Source organism: Dendronephthya gigantea, unplaced genomic scaffold (assembly GCF_004324835.1).
Source record: "Dendronephthya gigantea isolate DGI-Jeju-01 unplaced genomic scaffold, DenGig_1.0 000308F, whole genome shotgun sequence".
In the NCBI taxonomy this organism is placed as follows: Eukaryota; Metazoa; Cnidaria; class Anthozoa; order Malacalcyonacea; family Nephtheidae; genus Dendronephthya; species Dendronephthya gigantea.
Genome location: NW_021163318.1, coordinates 110,039 through 127,521, shown reverse-complemented (window position 1 = coordinate 127,521; position 17,483 = coordinate 110,039). Strand labels below are relative to the sequence as shown.

Sequence of the window (17,483 nt, the reverse complement as noted above, 5' to 3'; positions counted from 1 at the left end):
GAAGAAATGCTTGATTCACAAGTAGCGTCGTCTACGTTAGAGCATTCACTTTCGCGAACTGTCTCCGATGCAAAACTGCATTTCTCATCCAATACGATTTTTCTACAACAATGGAATTCCGGTTCAGGATCCACACAGGACGTTGTTTCGAATTGGGTAAGATGCAGTGGTGGTGGCATCAGGAAATGCTTTCTGAAATCTACTACTCTGACGTCGTTCTCATGCTTCACTCTTGAAATCGCTACATAGGTCTGGCCGGGAATGAATTCAGGAGAACAATGGACCACAATCTGCTTCATGGTCAATCCTTGTGATTTGTGAACGGTTATCGCGTAGGAAAGGGTTAAAGGGAACTGTGTACGACTGGCTTGTATTGTTCCTGAGAGATCATACTTATACCAAACTTTCCGGAATACGCCACGCCAGAAAAATCTACTAGCAACTCCTCGCCACTCTCTCCAACCTCAACAAACGTACCACAAATCCCATTTTTTAGATGTTGATTGATGTTGTACACTAACATAACTCTACATCCTGGTTTGAAGTGTAGAACTTGGCTGATTGTTCGGTCAAGTAAATTAGCGCATCCAACGTCACTGCTCTTGAAGGTTAACTTTGGACCGGGAAGAGAAGCTAACATTGCTGCATTGTGCACATCAGCAGGTAAGCGCTTGAAAAATATATGAACTGGTGAAGATGAATGAGTAGAACTGGATGCAGGGGCGACATTAAGGCTGGGTGGAAAGTCCCTGGATAAGGAACAAAGATATCGCTCAGTATCGTCATCACAATTGCCATATCTGATCACATTAAGTGCTTCCTTCAAACGTACTTCCGATAAATTTTGACGCAATACTTTAGTTAGCTCAAACCTGTGGGAAAAGACTTCTCCGAACAACTTTGACTCATAAACTGGGTCTCCATTGTCTAATCCACTTTGAATTGGCTTTAATTGCCAAAAGTCACCTACTAGAATGACTTGGATACCGCCAAAAGGAAAAGAGCTTTCTGATGTTTCTTGATGAAGAAGATTTACCAAGTTGAAAAGACGTAGACTTGACATTGAAACTTCGTCCCAAATTAAAACGTCGACCTTTTTAATCTGTTCTATAATGTTTGCTCGTTCAAGGGACCGTTCCAATAACAAATTTTGCGGCAGTTCTGCAATTTGCAAACCATAGTGCGAGTGCACGGTTTTTGCATATCCATCATATGCTCCACATGCGATGCCACTTGCACATACAATTTGGCACCATTTTCCCTCCTCCTGCATACTTCTTCTAATCTCTTGCACGACCGTTGATTTTCCAACTCCCGCTTGGCCAAATATGCAAAGATTATGGCCACTTTTTGCAAAGTTTACAATATTTAATTGTTCACCTGTCAATCTTGAATATGCCATGTTTCTTAGCTATTTCCTAAAATTAGATCGATAATTATAGGTAGATGATGTTTCATTGATTTTTCAAACATGTTCTATAAATGATAAATGTTCTATTAATATATCAGTCAACTTGTGGCTGATGTTATTTATCGCATGTTTGTTCGAAAAAGTCGTGCATGCGCAGTAGGAGCCTTGCTGAGAACACGCTGTCCGTTGGAAAAGCAGTTTTTTGAAGCGAACTCGGTGTTTTATTTTAGCCTTTTTTCAATTGATATGTACACTTTTATTATCTAAAGGTATAAGTAAAAACATTGTTAAGCGATCTAAGCGGTTATAGAACGCAACAGAATGTGTTTTTTTGCGAAGGTTTTATGAAAAGATCATATCATATATACATTTCACTTTATCATAACACAAATGTGTAGAATTCATTTTTGATCAATTTTCTGAGCGTATAGAAATGCGATGAAATGTTTAACATGGGTTAATAGGTAGGGGGAAATTGTGGTTTATAGTTTTTTTTCAGACTTGTTTCTTTTACATAGTTCTGCATAAAGCACTGTATTTTGCTGTCGTATTAATAAAAGTAACTATATAAACTAGACTTTTATTATGAAAACGTGTGCAAAGACTTAGAACGATTGTATTTTTCAGGTATTTGTTCGTAAACTGGCAGAAATACAATTTCTGATTGGCTTAATTTCATCGTGGTTTATTTAACAAGTAATGGATGTCATTTTTATGGATTGGATATACCATAAAAACGTATTTAGATCGTGGATATAAAGGAAGCTTTGCAGTGAAATATCGTTGTTTTCAAATTGTACTGGTTTCTTATTTGCTGCAATCTGCATGTGTATTTTCTTGGGAGACATTGATGAAGTGTGAAAACACGTCGTTGGGCACAGGCTTAACATGCACTTGTAAAATACTAAAAACCGTCAAGCCCAAGGTACGTCAGACTCCATTTTTACTTACATTTCTAGGCGGACGCGAAATTTTTTTCACTTTTTTGTGCATGTGTTTTGTCGGAGAACAATACTTTAGCTGCATGCCATGCATGCATACGAAGTAATACTGCGAACGATAGCGACATGAGAGCTTTGTAGACTATAGTAGCTACCTCTGTGACTGCATAAACGTATTTTTATATTGAAGTTTCTTTTTTACATATGCCTGAACTAATTTAGGAAAATACAGTCTTCTTACCATATAGCTAATGTGAGAGGATTGAAAACAGAATTATCTCTTTGTTCACGTTGCATTTCCATGTTCAAAACCTATATAGTGTTATTAAATATAGCTTCAATATCCACCGTACGGCCATAAAAGATTTTATTCAGAAAAATATATATAATTTTTATACTTACGACGGCTCTGCGGCTGTTTCCTTCCGATTTACATCTTTAACTTTCTTAGTAGTGCACTTCAATATGATATATTTATTGTAATATGAATTACAGTGACCTTTAAATTTGTTTTGAAATTTTCGCGCCGAAAATCTTTTGCCTAATTTTCAGCTCATTTTCGTATTCAATTTCCGGAATAACATTCATAGCATTCATGCTCCCCCCGGACTGCACTTTTTTCCCAATTATTCGCCAATTTTAAGAGCCAATGAGGTCGCTGCTTCGCCATTTGAATGGAAAACCAGCGCTAGGCAAAAGACATCCCGCATCGTTACGGCGAAAAAATTCATGGCAATACGAAAAGTATCGCAAAATTTTTCGCATTTCTAGAGTTGTTTTCAACAAGAAAATGTACTGGGGAGCAATTAAAAACATCAAATTTTATTGTTATGATGTTTTTTGTGAGTTATGTTTCATATTTTCAATGTTTTTTGTCGATAGTTTTGAGGGTGTACGTGGTTAATTTATATTTAGTTGCCAACCTTATCTTATTATAATACAAATATAGCAATTGGTGTTTACGTCACAGACCGCGATATTAAACTGGATGGACGCTTTAGATTAAAACACAAATACCTTTGGGCTACCTAGGGTGAAACATGGTTGTCAATGTGAGCAGTTACATCATAATAAGATCATTCTAATTGTTAGATAAAGTGTTCTATCAGCCTTACACATTATAGAGTGTAACAAGAGGTTGAAGCCCTGCTAAAATTCAGGCAAAATTCACAGGATGAAAACAATGGAAAAAGAATATACGAATATAATATGTTTAATAAGGAAATACAGTTAGTCTTATGGTAAATTTTAATGGTAAAGTATCTGCCCTAAGGAATCATGATTGCTCAAATCCTTGCTTCTCCCATGTCCTGTATAATAGTTGTTTATATAAGAATGTTGAGTCGAATTTAAGCAATTTCATTGGTTGAGAGCCATGATCTATAAGAGGACACATGCACAGAGTGACTAATCAGAAAGTTTTAATGAATTTGATCAGTGATCGCTTACAAGTTTATTTTGTTAGGCAATCACATTTTAGTGCTTATCTTAACACTTTAAAAATTTTCTAGGTATTGGGGAAAACAAAAACGAACTGTTTACCTGTTAATTAGGGAACTTTTTCGGCTTGCCCCGGCAGCTACTATTTTGTGGCAACTATTTTGTTCTTATCACAAATGATATGCCATACTATGTATCTATAACTGAAGCAACAATGGTTCAACATTATTTATTCGTTAAATAATATATACATAGTCACAGTATGATCTAATACAGCATTTGTTTATAAAACCCTGACTAAATTTGCACAAGAAATTCGCAAAAGAAATTCTTCCGGAAGAACCAAATGAATAAACATACTCCCCCCCCCCCAATTCTCATTCTTAATTTATTCATCCCTGCTAAAGGCCTATCAAGACTTGATCAAGAGTATCTCTTTTAGCGTAATTGTGTTAATAATGTATTTGAGAACGTAATTTAAGCGTAATTGTGCATGTTTAATAATGTATTTGAAAACCTGATCTCATTTAGCACTTTTCCTGTATTTCACAGCGTGTTACCTGAATCCAGAAATTCTCGCTGAGAATCATTCAAACAAAAGAATTATATCATCCTTTCAGAACAGCTGGTAGGTATATAAACATTCTTAGATTTGGGTTTAAACTTACTAGTCTTAAAGCTAACGTCTATCAATCTTAAAACTTCTTCAGCGAATAGCGACTTTCAATAATTTCAATTTCATAAACAGTCTAGAAATTCGGGACGAGTAGGTATTCCATTCAAAACCTAGAACAACTTATTTAGCTTGCTCTGTTTGTTCTAGCAAAAGGCGAAAGCAGCTGTCACCGGTCATAAAATAGATAGACAAGAAGTTGTCCTTTCTGCAGCACTATATCATCCCATGAAGGTAATTAATCAATACTATTTCAAGAATTAAAGTATTTCATATTTATATGTATGCATAATTTTTTCTCTGTCTTAATATTGTTACGAAAAATTCAAGAATTTTTGGTACTTGGAAGAGAGGTAGGACATAGCTATTGCTAAAACGTAATTAGCATTGTTTTCATGCATATTGTACAGTACACGTGGAAAGTTACACGATATATTTGCAGTTTTGGCATGCAGTTTTGTTCCTCACTCCAGGTAACTAAAATCTTTTGATTTAAGGTCCGTTCACACTATCCATTATGTCGGATCCAATTCACTTCTTACGTATGGAATGTTGTTTGTTATCGATAAAACAGTACTGCATGCATTGGTTTTAGTTGATTTGCTGCCTTTATATATATATATATATATATATATATATATATATATATATATATATATATATATATATATATATATATATATATATATATATATATATCCAAGTGTAATTCGCTCTACTTGTAATTAGTATTGAGCACTCTTTTATCCATTACAAACAATTACACTTGGATATATATATATATATATATATATATATATATATATATATATATATATATATATATATATATATATATATATATATATATATATCACCATGCGTTTCACGCGGTAATAATTCATGCATTATTGATATTTTACATTAATCATGCGTGAAATCATTTGTGAGCTGCAAAAAGTATGTGAGAAAGGCCAAAAATAGCAAAAAAGTCCAAGTTCGAGAGGCCGCCCGGTGGATTTAATGTACACCAAATTGTCTGGAACTTTGATAGTTTATAAAACATTACCCAAACTTTCAACCTATGATAATGAATTAAGATTTGAACAGTCCGTTTTTGTGCGCGAGGGTTGTTTTAGGTGGTGTTTGAAAATAATCATTCCTACACGTCGATATAATTTTTTTTTATTTATTTCAGTGTTAAAGTGGTCAAGAGACCCTAAAATACCTATATCAACACACGTTCTTCAGACATTTTGCGAAATTTTCAGTTTATGGACATTTTAACAATTGTCTACTTTTTTTTCATGCACCCTGTAGTATATTTCAACCGACGTCAAAACATGCACTCTATCTCGTCAGAATCATGAACTTGATTTAAATTTGCATTCTTCAAGCATGCATGAAGTATCGTAGAATATCTCTCGTTTTATAATTAAGTAAGGTGTAAGAGGAAAGAATGCATGCAAAGAGAAGGTTATTGATTTTGGTGATAATAAAGCTGTTACATGTATCTGGGACAAAGTGATTCTTGGGTTTGGATAGACGACGATTTGAAGTGAAAATCTGATATCTGACTATATGCAAAGGTTATAAGAAGGCGATGAAACGCCAAAAAAGATACGGATCAACCCATTGGCATTGCGTGGTGTTTCATTTTTATGTCGCGTAATATGTGTTCAAAACCTTATATCATCTCCCAACATGCAGTACTCTAACGATTTTAACATTTTAAAATATTTTGCGAAGCTGGAAAGCTGGGGGTGGTTGTTCGAAAGGCGTTTAGCTTAAACGGTGGATAAGTTTAAATTCGAAAACAAAATTATGTATTTATTGAACAACGTAGCCGAAATATTTCGATTTAAATAGTTTAATTGTCAATGGAAGTACATATTAAATGCATAAGATGCAGGTTCAGTCATTCACAATATCTATGAGAGTATTTTTAAACTTTGGCTTATCCACCGTTTAAGCTAAACGCCTTTCGAACAACCGGCCCCAGAAAATTAGCTATGTTCACAAAGTACTACATAATCTGAAAACAAAAATGTTAAAAGAGATTTCTCGGCGTATACGCAGAGAAAAAAGGTCACTTTTATAGTATTCTTCTTTATTCATAGTATTCATTTCAGTGGCAATGGCGTTGACATTCGTGCCAATAATTCTCCATTATATTTTTAAGAAAAAACTCTTGTTGCTTGGTGTTAATACTAAATACTGTTTAAGATTTACGGCTGTTTTCCACTATCGCGTTTTTTGTGCGTATGTCTATACGAATCTAAAAGCCTAAAATCCTTTAAATGACACTTATGAAATCAACGATTGAAAAAATTTATCGGGTTGAATTCTGTTGATGATTTGATGCGTGTTTTTTTTCTGGCATGAAATTAATTATACAACAACTTAGAAGGTTTTAAGCTTTTACGTGCGTGTACGTACGTGCAAAAAACACGACAGTGAAAAACAGCCCTTAGACTATATAATGTAAAGAATGGAGCTGAAGGACTTTGACACAGGGGCGTAACTAAAGATCGATAATTGAAGGAGGGTGATTATTCATGTACATTTCGTTCTGCCCAACGGATGTCTTTTCTAAGTGCAATGCACAAAAGAAACCCGGCCGTCGCGAGTAGAACTGAAAAAATTAATACCCCCCCCCCCCCAGTTATCGTTCTAGTTACGCCCTTGGTGGTACACCGAAAAGGTTTGATGTTTTGGACGTTTTCCGCTAAAATACGTGAACTTAAATGTTGCTTTTTCACTTCTTTTCAGACTTTATATGGATTGGAATAACAAAAAGGACAATGGCGAGCTACCTCGATACGGTGTTTGTTCAAGCAAGAAAATGGAAGAGACAAAGTTTGAGGATTTAACAATTAAACTTGGTTATCCCTATGTTTTTGTGCACCAGGGTGACTGTGAGCATTTGCTATTGTTTCGTAATTTAAGGTAAATATTCCAGGCAAATATTAGTTGCCAACTATTAATCGTGAGTGTCCTAAACATGTTATGGTGCCTGATATGATAGAATATTTCTATGTGTGTGCAGTCTACAATGACCGACTGAATACAGAAACAAAGAAAAATTTACATCCTGACTATTTCTCATCGGTGAAAATGATTTGTTCACGACTATTACGACTAAATGAATACCAGGGTTAAGTTGGCACGCTACTATTAGTACGTTTTGCAACGTATATGCTGATCTTCTAAATTTAGCCTTTTGACCTGTAGTTCCTGACTGTGATAACTGTGTGTGACAGTTATGTCAAAATACACCTTACATATATATATATATATATATATATATATATATATATATATATATATATATATATATATATATATATATATAAACAAATCAACAAAATATAATCACATATAAAATTGTATTTCATCGCTACACTGTGTTCCACGTACTAGTTTTAGTACGGTCCTCAGGCGATAACTATTTACAACGGTTTACGCACACGCGTTTTTGATTGATTACGCGAGAGTTTTAACGTGCATGTTTGCGTGTGCTTAACATTACAAACTTTAAAACCATATCTATGTCGGCATTTACTAAACAGTTCTGTCCTTTTGTTCAACGATTTGTTTTTGTCTGATAGCATGATGAATCTTTTTTCCTCGGTGCATAAATTGCAAACTTTCATTTCTGGACATGCGGCGGGAACTTGCTTCATCACTGACCATTTTATCCCAAATGGTTTATCTTGCGACTTGAGCCCCCAAACATACTTCGAGAGCTCCGTTTCTCCAGAGTAGCGTTCGTGGTTAAAAGACTTTAAGTGGTTGCTGTATCTGAGTTTGAAGCTACCTGATGTCATACCAATATAATGCTTGACAACTTCTCCATTACCCGAGCTAACTTCCGCTTTGTACACAATACTTTTCACGAGACAATTACCGTTCATTGGGCATTCCTCCTTAACTCTGCAGTTGCATGATTTCAAAGAACATTGGGAGTTGTTTTGATGTCTAAGGACTCTATGATTGTGGTTGGAGATTGAGGTTTTAACATTGTTCATACAAGAGTAACTCACTTTGACCGTGTTCCGGTTGAAAATTTTATGGAGAGGCGATGACTTTGGGAAATGCTTATCAATTAAGCGAAGGAACCTTTGTGCTACATTCGTTTTCACATTCTTACTATAAGGTGGATTATACCAGATTATATTTCTTGATCGCGTTCTTCGCTTGGGGTTGTAGTTGTTTTCATCTTGTTGGTAACTTAAGGTGGTGTTGAAATGACTGTGTTTTAGAGCATCTTCGTAAAGCGGGGCAGCTAAATCAAAACTGGTTTTGTTGGACGAAAGTGAGGATATACGTTTGTTGATCGATTTGGGAAGTTGTCTGATTATGGATGGTGGATGGTTAGACCTGCTGTCGATGTAAACTGGGTCATTATTAGGTTTTCGGTAAGGGGAGAACTGATTATCTTTCAGGTTTAAGGTGACATCAAGAAAGTTGACTGATTGATGGCAAATATCGACGGTGATTTTTAACCCGAACTGCTCAAAGATGCGGTGAAGTTCTTTTCTAGCCGCGTCAGCTGATCTGCCTTAATTCTTTCCTTTGATCAACATCAAGCCATCATCCCGATATAGACCAACCATATTTTTACCAAATTGTGATGCTAATGTGTTTAATATGAACAATCCAATCAATTCGCAGACTTCGGCACCATCGAAACTACCCATAGCGACATCAAATAAAGAACCATTAACATCGTTAGTTTTGCTCCATGCTTTATCACTGTGAAAAAGAAACGATTTACGTGCGTGATTGATGATGGACTCTTCTTCATCTGTGATATTTATCATTGTCTTCGCCCAGGAAATTGCACTTTTCAATAGTTCTTCTGAAATCGATGGGTAGAATTCATTGATGTCGAAGGATAGGAATGAATGATCGCATTTGTTTCTTATTTCCTTGAACCATTTTAGAACCGCTTGTGTATTCTTCCACTGGTTTACACCCGTAGCTCTTCTTATTTCGTCATTAATTCTGTCCAAAATGACCTTACTGAGTTTTCCGAGCTCGCTCTTTGATGGGTTTATTAGGCGACATTTTGGATTTGTGTCGACGTCTCTGGAGATTTTATTTAAAAACGGATCGTTTACTGATCTAAATTCAATGTTCGATATCATATTGATCACGTCGTCTTCGAAATCCTTCAATTGTGGGACAATAGGGGCGTTGTTCTGTGATGGTACTAGTTTTAGTACGGTCCTCAGGCGATAACTATTTACAACGGTTTAAATAATTGGTTCAAATTTTCAACCGGAACACGGTCAAAGTGAGTTACTCTTGTATGAACAATGTTAAAACCTCAATCTCCAACCACAATCATAGAGTCCTTAAACATCAAAACAACTCCCAATGTTCTTTGAAATCATGCAACTGCAGTTCCCGCCGCATGTCCAGAAATGAAAGTTTGCAATTTATGCACCGAGGAAAAAAGATTAATCATGCTATCAGACAAAAACAAATCGTTGAACAAAAGGACAGAACTGTTTAGTAAATGCCGACATAGATATGGTTTTAAGGTTTGTAATGTTAAGCACACGCAAACATGCACGTTAAAACTCTCGCGTAATCAATCAAAAACGCGTGTGCGTAAACCGTTGTAAATAGTTATCGCCTGAGGACCGTACTAAAACTAGTACGTGAAACACAGTGTAGCGATGAAATACAATTTTATGATTATATTTTGTTGATTTGTTTGTGTTTTTGCTCTACTATTTACTTGTATTGAGCACTTTGGTTTACTACGCACAAATCCAAGATTATATATATATTATATATATATATATATATATATATATATATATATATATATATATATATATATATATTTATATAAATGTATATATACATATATATATATATACAGTCAATTCAAAAAAGGTTGACTTTTGCAGTTATGTATTTATGTATCTTGGACATTGAGCGCGCAAAGAACTTCGGGAATTTTCATGCGAATTAATGAACCACATTATTTTGTTGCAATGCCGGCCCCATACAGTCAAGATATACGCTGGAGAGCAATCTTCTTAGCCGAAATATTAGATATTGAGTTAGAGCAAGTGAGTTTTTATCTGCAAATATCACAGTCAACAATAAAACGTTATGTAAGAAGGTTCAGAGAATTGGGAAATATCAACACAGCTATCATCGGCCGGCCATACAATTGCATATGTGAGTACAATTGCATACAATTGTGTGTGTTGTAGCTACAGTGGTTGTTATTGATGCTGTAGCAGCTGTAATTGGCTGCTATACACGAGAGCTATCAGCTGAGCTAACTACCTCGCGAGGCAGTTACCTAAGCCCGTAAACTTCCGCACACGAGAGAAACTTGCTGAGCAAACAGCCTCGCGAAATCTTTAGCTCAGCTAGTAACTCTCGTGTGCGGCAGGCTTAATTTGCGTCACTGCAGGGTCGACGTTGTTGGATTATTTCGTACTTAGCTATCCGTCTCTTTCTCCAGCAATATATATGTAGCTTAGCTAGAATGACTGCTCAATGCTAATCAACGGGGGACAGTTCCACAGCGAAGTTTTCAAGCAAATACTGATTGGTATACTTTGACCTCTGTTCGTATTTTTTTTTGTTCGATAGCTCGAATTTTACAATTAATCATATGTTGAACGAAAGCAATAACATTAAATAACTTCCCATGCAAAAAATTCGATTCAATTGTGTTTACGCACTCATGGGCTCCGTATAATACTCAGGCATTCAAATTATAATTACAAGGTGAATTTCTCCTTTTTTTGAATACACCCTGTATAGTAACTCTCCTAACGATAGCCTTACGTCGAAACTTCAAGAAATTCTCTTGTAAACCCTAGGCAGTTGCTGAACCTATTTCATGAAATGATATAGCCCATATTAAACATTAGAAAGTTGAGAAGAAATACAGTACTAAACTTTTCCCATAAATTAATATTTAAACAAAAAAGTCATCTTGAAGGAATAAAAGTAAAAGAAAATTAATACAGAGTGTATAAATCATTAAAACTTTAAACTTGAGTCCTTTGAAATTGAATACAACAGGTTAATCCCAAAGGAATCATTGTTTTTTCTTGCCTTATTAAACGCTTTGCTAAAATACCTGACTAATTCATCACATTCTGACCGCAAACATGGAGAAGCAAGCTACAGTCAATGTTATCCTGAAAATCGTGTGTAAAAGCAACAGAACAAAATATAGCACTTACAGTCGCCAAAATGTTCCAATATTCGATAGTTTGAATGAGATGAAAGAGTATTTGCTAAGAAACTTCGCTGTGGAACTGTCCCCTGCTGATGATGAACAGTCATTCAAGCTCGGCTATATTGCTGGTAGAAACAGACGGGTAGTTATGGTGAACGATGGCAACCTGGTTGAAGCATACTCCATGGCTAAAGACGGTTGGATAACGTTGTGGGCAGAGGCTGCAGACTTTCCAGCTAAATCGAATTGCAAGGGAACCAAGAGAGCCCGCTTAGATGAAAGTGATGATGATGATAATGGTATACGTGTTTCATTTGAAAAAGCGTTGTTTATAACCTTTCCTAAATGATTTTAGGTATTAATCTTTAAATGTGTAGCACAAACTTCATCTTCAGCAGCCGATATGGGGAGCATAATGTCGCTATTACAAAAGAAGAATGGAGGCGACTATGCCGAATTCAAACTCAGAGTTTGGGCTAAAATGTTGTTAAGTGTAGTGCATGTTAAATGCATTATTAAAACAATGAATTTCAATAAAGGTTCAATAAGGTTGACATCAATAATCAAATGTACTATAGGAACGCAAAAGAATGAATGCAAAATTCACAGTTTGAAATACGTGTTATACACGTTGGCACAATTTGTACAATGTCTCGGTAATCAATTGATCTAAGCATATTGAAATTTATGATTTTGCCATATCATTCTTTTACCGTTCATATTGTACATTTGCTACTGTCAATATCAACCTTAATAATTGAAATAGCTGCAATTATTTGAAGATTTTATAAACTACACTACTGAAATGGAAAGCAATCATGCCATCATTTTCTTTACAAAGTTTCACTTATATTGTTTGAAGAGCAACGGCACACACAGCAGTTATGACATGCCTCCAAAAATCCCGTTTTTCACTGGATTAAAGGCGGGCCAGGTACGAAACAATCCAACAGCGTCAACCCCTGCAGTGACGCCAATTTCAGCTGCTACAGCATCAGCAACAACCACTGTAGCTACACACACAACAATGTCAATGCCTCAATCGATGGAAGCAAAAGTATGTGAATTTCTGTTTTTTTGCAGTATTATTTTTAGATAATGTATTTCTGAAGTACTGACATTGTACGGAGGCTTTTTCCCAGTGGTAATTAAAGCTACAGCCTTCACAATCAAGCATGATGTGCTAATAAGTAAGGGACAGGGAAATTTAGGGAAGGCAAATATCTCGACTGACCAAACAATGCAATTAGATAATTGCATGCATGCATGTAGCATATGACAAAAGGCTATTGATATATGTATAGCTTAGTCGATGCGTTTTATCAAACTGAAGTATTTCATCACATATTTAGGCAAAACTCCGCTCAATAATAATTCAGCAATTGAAAGACCTGAAAGTCCTCAAAGAGAGTGGAGTTTTAGACGCAGAAGAATTTGAAGCACAAAAAAAAAGCTTGTAAATGAATTATCAAGTTTATAAAATAATACCAATTTTTACAGATTATATAATTATACAGGGTGTCCCAAAAAAATGTCCCCTCTATTGAAATCAAGCCTTTGTTAGAATCTGATTGCCTTAATATTATGATAAACCCAATTGAAAGCAAGAAGCTTTATTTGAATGCCTCAACCTAATAACTATGCTATTTACACACTACTGCGTTGATCATGCATTCAAATTCCAACAAAAGCTTCATTTCAATAGCGGGGACTTTTTTTGGGGGGACACCCTGTATGTTTACATGTAGCCAGCGTGATGTATGTAGTTTCTTATTTCTTCATCTGTACTCTGCAGAAATGATTCCCATACCATTAATTCCTGATCTGGGCAATTTTGCCATGCGATGTCGTTTTGGCGAATATAGCTTTTGGTCTGAGCAAAGAGCTCTTCACAAGGCATGAAATCCGGCGAATAAGCTGGCAAGAAAATTAGCATTGCCCCAGTAGCATTAATAGCATCAATAACGTCTTGCGTGTGATGTATTGCAGCATTGTCTACAAGAATAAAAAAGTTAATTACCTTTGAAAATTATAAATTTTACGCAGTACTGTATGCATGCAGTAAGGGAATGATTTACATTACCAAGTATGACAATGGAACGTGGATTAAAACCATTAAACGGCAGCAGGCATGGAGCAAGGATATTGTTGACAAAGGCAAGAAATATTTCGCCATCTACGTGTCCTCGGTAAACACCAATATCTAGCAGGCCTTCCATACATATCACTGGAATTGCGGTTATGCGTGGATTCCAGCTTGTATGTCGACGATATATTCTTGCAGGCTGTCCACACAAATTGTAGCCGTATGTTCGCATGATTCGCTTATCCTGTGGAAATATTTACTTATTATTATGAGTAAATGAATTGTATACTAAATCTCAAGAGACGGTTCGCTATACGGTGACCCCATGTTGAAATTATTTTCAATACAAAAAATGCTTTTGTCGTTAAACTTACAAAGCCACTTTCGTCTAAAAAAACGAACATTTCTGGGGAGAATAAGCATGTTGAAGCACGAAATTCTTTCCTTGCATCTTCAGATCTTTGTTGTGCAATTTTGGTAAGCTATAATTAAAAGTCAGATTGTACGATTTTGTTAGTTGATATGTAGACATTTCTCTAGAATTCTTTATAAATGGATATTGACTCGTTCGTTATGTCTTGCATATATTTACTAACCTTCTTTCGTGTTATGCCGTTTTTCTTCAAATAATAGTGCAGAGTCGAGCACGCATACTGCGACCCTGTTTCCTCATACACTTTGTCCAGTATTTCGGCAATGGTTTTTTCTGGATATTGCTGCACCAAGTCAATAATCACAAGCTCTTCGTGAGGATGTATTGATATGCAATTGTACGGCCGGCCGATGATAGCTGTGTTGATATTTCCCAATTCTCTGAACCTTCTTACATAACGTTTTATTGTTGACTGTGATATTTGCAGATAAAAACTCACTTGCTCTAACTCAATATCTAATATTTCGGCTAAGAAGATTGCTCTCCAGCGTATATCTTGACTGTATGGGGCCGGCATTGCAACAAAATAATGTGGTTCATTAATTCGCATGAAAATTCCCGAAGTTCTTTGCGCGCTCAATGTCCAAGATACATAAATACATAACTGCAAAAGTCAACCTTTTTTGAATTGACTGTATATATATATATATATATATATATATATATATATATATATATATATATATATATATATATATTTGGCCTCAAAAATTTTGGCTGTCCAGTTTTATTGAGTTCAATTGTCCATACTGATTTACTGGAGTACTGACTGATTCTGATATAAAAAAATATTACTTGGAAAGCTGGTCTGTCTATTTGTTGAATTTAAATAAAGTATGAAGCTTGTAAATGAAGCTATTATTTGCTGCCAGTTCATCTACTTTATGCACTGAAACAAGAGGTTTTACCTCATGTAAAAATGTAGATTTACAAAATTTTATGTAGATATTTGTATTAACTTAGCTGTGTTTTAATGCACACAACTCACAAACCCTGCTTGGAGTTATTACTATCAGTAATACCCCGCAGACAGGTTTTAAAACTTGTAATATTATATCCTTTATTTTTAAACTGAGAAAATAATAAAAAGTCTATTATCCCCGAGCGGGCGCGGAGCGCCTGCGAGGGTACTAATTCCGCTCGGAGATTAGGAGTTACACCCGGAACCCGGTAGAACATAGCCGAACCAAAGTTGTCCAAATTCTTTGTCATGGACGGTCGACGTTGGGTGGTTTTGTAAGTTATGCGCATGCGCGAGTAACGTCTGGTAATCAACGAACGTTCTGATTGGCTAAGACAAAAAATTTGTATTTCAATGAGAACGTCAGCAATTTAAATTAACTGTCATTTCGTAAACATTTTTGTAATTTGTAAAAGCGTTTCATAAACTTTGTGCAAAGAAAGTAAAACGAGAAGAAACAAGATATATGAAGCATGACAGTTAGCAAAGATGAACGTGGATACGGTCAAGACAAAGCCGTGTAAGAGGAATAATTCATAATCTGCAAACTTATAAATGTTTTCAAAGACAAAGGGTACGTGTTTACTTTGTTTTTTTCGTATTTGTTTCGCGATAAGAAAGCCGTATTTGTATACTTTTCAGCTTTGTATGGCGTTTATTTGTAAAATTTTCAGCTTTTTATGCAAACGCATGCATAAACCTGTGAAAGGCTATTACACCTTTGCTTTAACTTCAAAAAGTGTTTTTGAAAGTGTAATTTGAATTTTGGTATAAAAAATACACACTATATTTATAAAGTATAAAACTTTTAGCCGCCGGCGTCGACTGCAAGATACAGAATAAAATAACATTTGAAGTTTTTTCTTTGTCTGTGAAGATTTTGTACTGTTTTAATCGTTTGAAACTTCGATTTTAAACCGTTACTTAATTGCTGGCATGGTATAATGCAGCAAAATTGAACGGGCAATGTACACTAGCTTTATGATTATTTTTGTATTGAATGATGGAAACATTAGCTATAATATACTCGGTAAAATATAATAGGACTGATTTGAGTTTTGTGTCATTTCATAATATAAGTTTAGGTCAGGTTAACTAGTGTAGATTAATTAAATTCAAATTTTTAACTACCACTTTAATTCATATTAAAAGTGGGTTGGTAATTTCATAGATATATTGTACAGTACAGATATAACTAACCTTGCTCTACTGTCAGCCACACAAGACTCTGATCCTCTTTGCCATCAATCCCTGAGCACTTGAGTCGTTTTATTATCCATTGGGTAAGCACATTGCAGGATGATGGACTACAATCTTTGGTGGTGATCAAGATACCATTGCCATTTCCTCCTACTTCACTTCCAATACAATGGGTATCCACCAGAAAAAATGACTCAGCATGTATCCCAAGAACAAATGTGTAAGGACTACATGTGTACAAACCAACACATGTCTTTTCACTAGCTGCTTTTTGACCAAGAGATTTCATAAGTTCTTCACGCCCGCCATATGAAAACACTTTCTTTCCTTTTACAAACTCTTCTGACAGTTCATATGAGAAAGTCAAAAGATTTATTGATTTCAAAATATCATAAGCCTCTGATACATCATAGGTTGATGTTAAATCTCTGGAACCATGCAATTGCAAGGGAAGGTTGTTGATCATATGTTCACTAATGTCAATGATTCTTCTCCAATTAACTTCTCTAGCTTCCGCAATATCATGCAAAATCTGATCACATATTCCAAGACCAAGAAACGCGCAGCAGTTAGTCCCATCATTGACTGGGGCTTGCAATGTCTCTGCGAATGATGTCATTTCATTGAGTACAGCAAACTTCCCATCTGATCTTTCAAGTGCTGTATTCTGACTAACTGCCAGGTGTTTCAAAATCAGCTGATTCGCAGGTTGACTGGTGAGTATGTCCAACACTTGAGCTGCAGTAGGTCTTTGGTTTGGTAGAAAATTTGAACAAAGTTTAAAACATTCCTCCACTTGCCACCACTCTGATACCCGAATACTCTCATACTTCTCATCATGAAGTGGGATACAATGATTCATCAATAAATCCTTATCAAAGGATAGTCCTGTATTTTCAAGTTCCTTACTATATGGGCTCATCACATTTGGGTTTAAAATGGAATACATTACCATTCCCAAAGACCATATATCACATTGCTGAAGTTCAGCTTGACTTGCATTCTTAAGATTTTCCAAATAAAGTTCTGGTGCCATGTACATTGGAGTTCCACGAAAAATTGAATCTGTCCTTGACTTAAGTAGTGAGTGCGTTTGAAATTGAAGGCTTCTGCTCAGTCCAAAGTCAGCAAGTT

The 17,483-nt window shown here is 35.5% G+C and overlaps 3 protein-coding genes across 3 annotated transcripts; all 3 read right to left on the bottom strand.

Annotated features, from left to right (window-relative positions):
• Window positions 1-343: 343 nt before the first annotated feature.
• On the bottom strand, window positions 344-1,402 carry LOC114541767 (ATP-dependent DNA helicase PIF1-like). The gene has a single exon (XM_028561569.1). The coding sequence runs from the start codon at window positions 1,400-1,402 to the stop codon at window positions 344-346; it is 1,059 nt and encodes a 352-aa protein (XP_028417370.1).
• A 2,520-nt stretch (window positions 1,403-3,922) lies between these two features.
• LOC114541766 lies at window positions 3,923-17,385 on the bottom strand. The gene is made up of 2 exons (XM_028561568.1): window positions 16,350-17,385; window positions 3,923-3,995 (listed from the first exon to the last, which is right to left on the bottom strand). Exons 1-2 carry the CDS (start codon window positions 17,383-17,385, stop codon window positions 3,982-3,984), a joined length of 1,050 nt encoding a protein of 349 aa, XP_028417369.1. The 3' UTR covers window positions 3,923-3,981.
• LOC114541747 lies at window positions 13,408-14,159 on the bottom strand. Its single transcript, XM_028561553.1, has 3 exons — window positions 14,130-14,159; window positions 13,753-13,999; window positions 13,408-13,664 (listed from the first exon to the last, which is right to left on the bottom strand). The coding sequence occupies exons 1-3, from the start codon at window positions 14,157-14,159 to the stop codon at window positions 13,408-13,410; spliced, it is 534 nt and encodes a 177-aa protein (XP_028417354.1).
• Window positions 17,386-17,483: the final 98 nt, after the last annotated feature.

Coding starts and splice junctions, on each gene's coding strand:
- LOC114541767 (XM_028561569.1), bottom strand. CDS start 1,402: ATGGCATATTCAAGATTGACAGGTGAACAATTAAATATTGTAAACTTT.
- LOC114541747 (XM_028561553.1), bottom strand. CDS start 14,159: ATGTTCGTTTTTTTAGACGAAAGTGGCTTT. Junction 14,000..14,129: donor TTTTAGACGAAAGTGGCTTT/GTAAGTTTAACG, acceptor ATATTTCCACAG/GATAAGCGAATCATGCGAAC. Junction 13,665..13,752: donor ACGTTCCATTGTCATACTTG/GTAATGTAAATC, acceptor TTATTCTTGTAG/ACAATGCTGCAATACATCAC.
- LOC114541766 (XM_028561568.1), bottom strand. CDS start 17,385: ATGGCACCAGAACTTTATTTGGAAAATCTTAAGAATGCAAGTCAAGCT.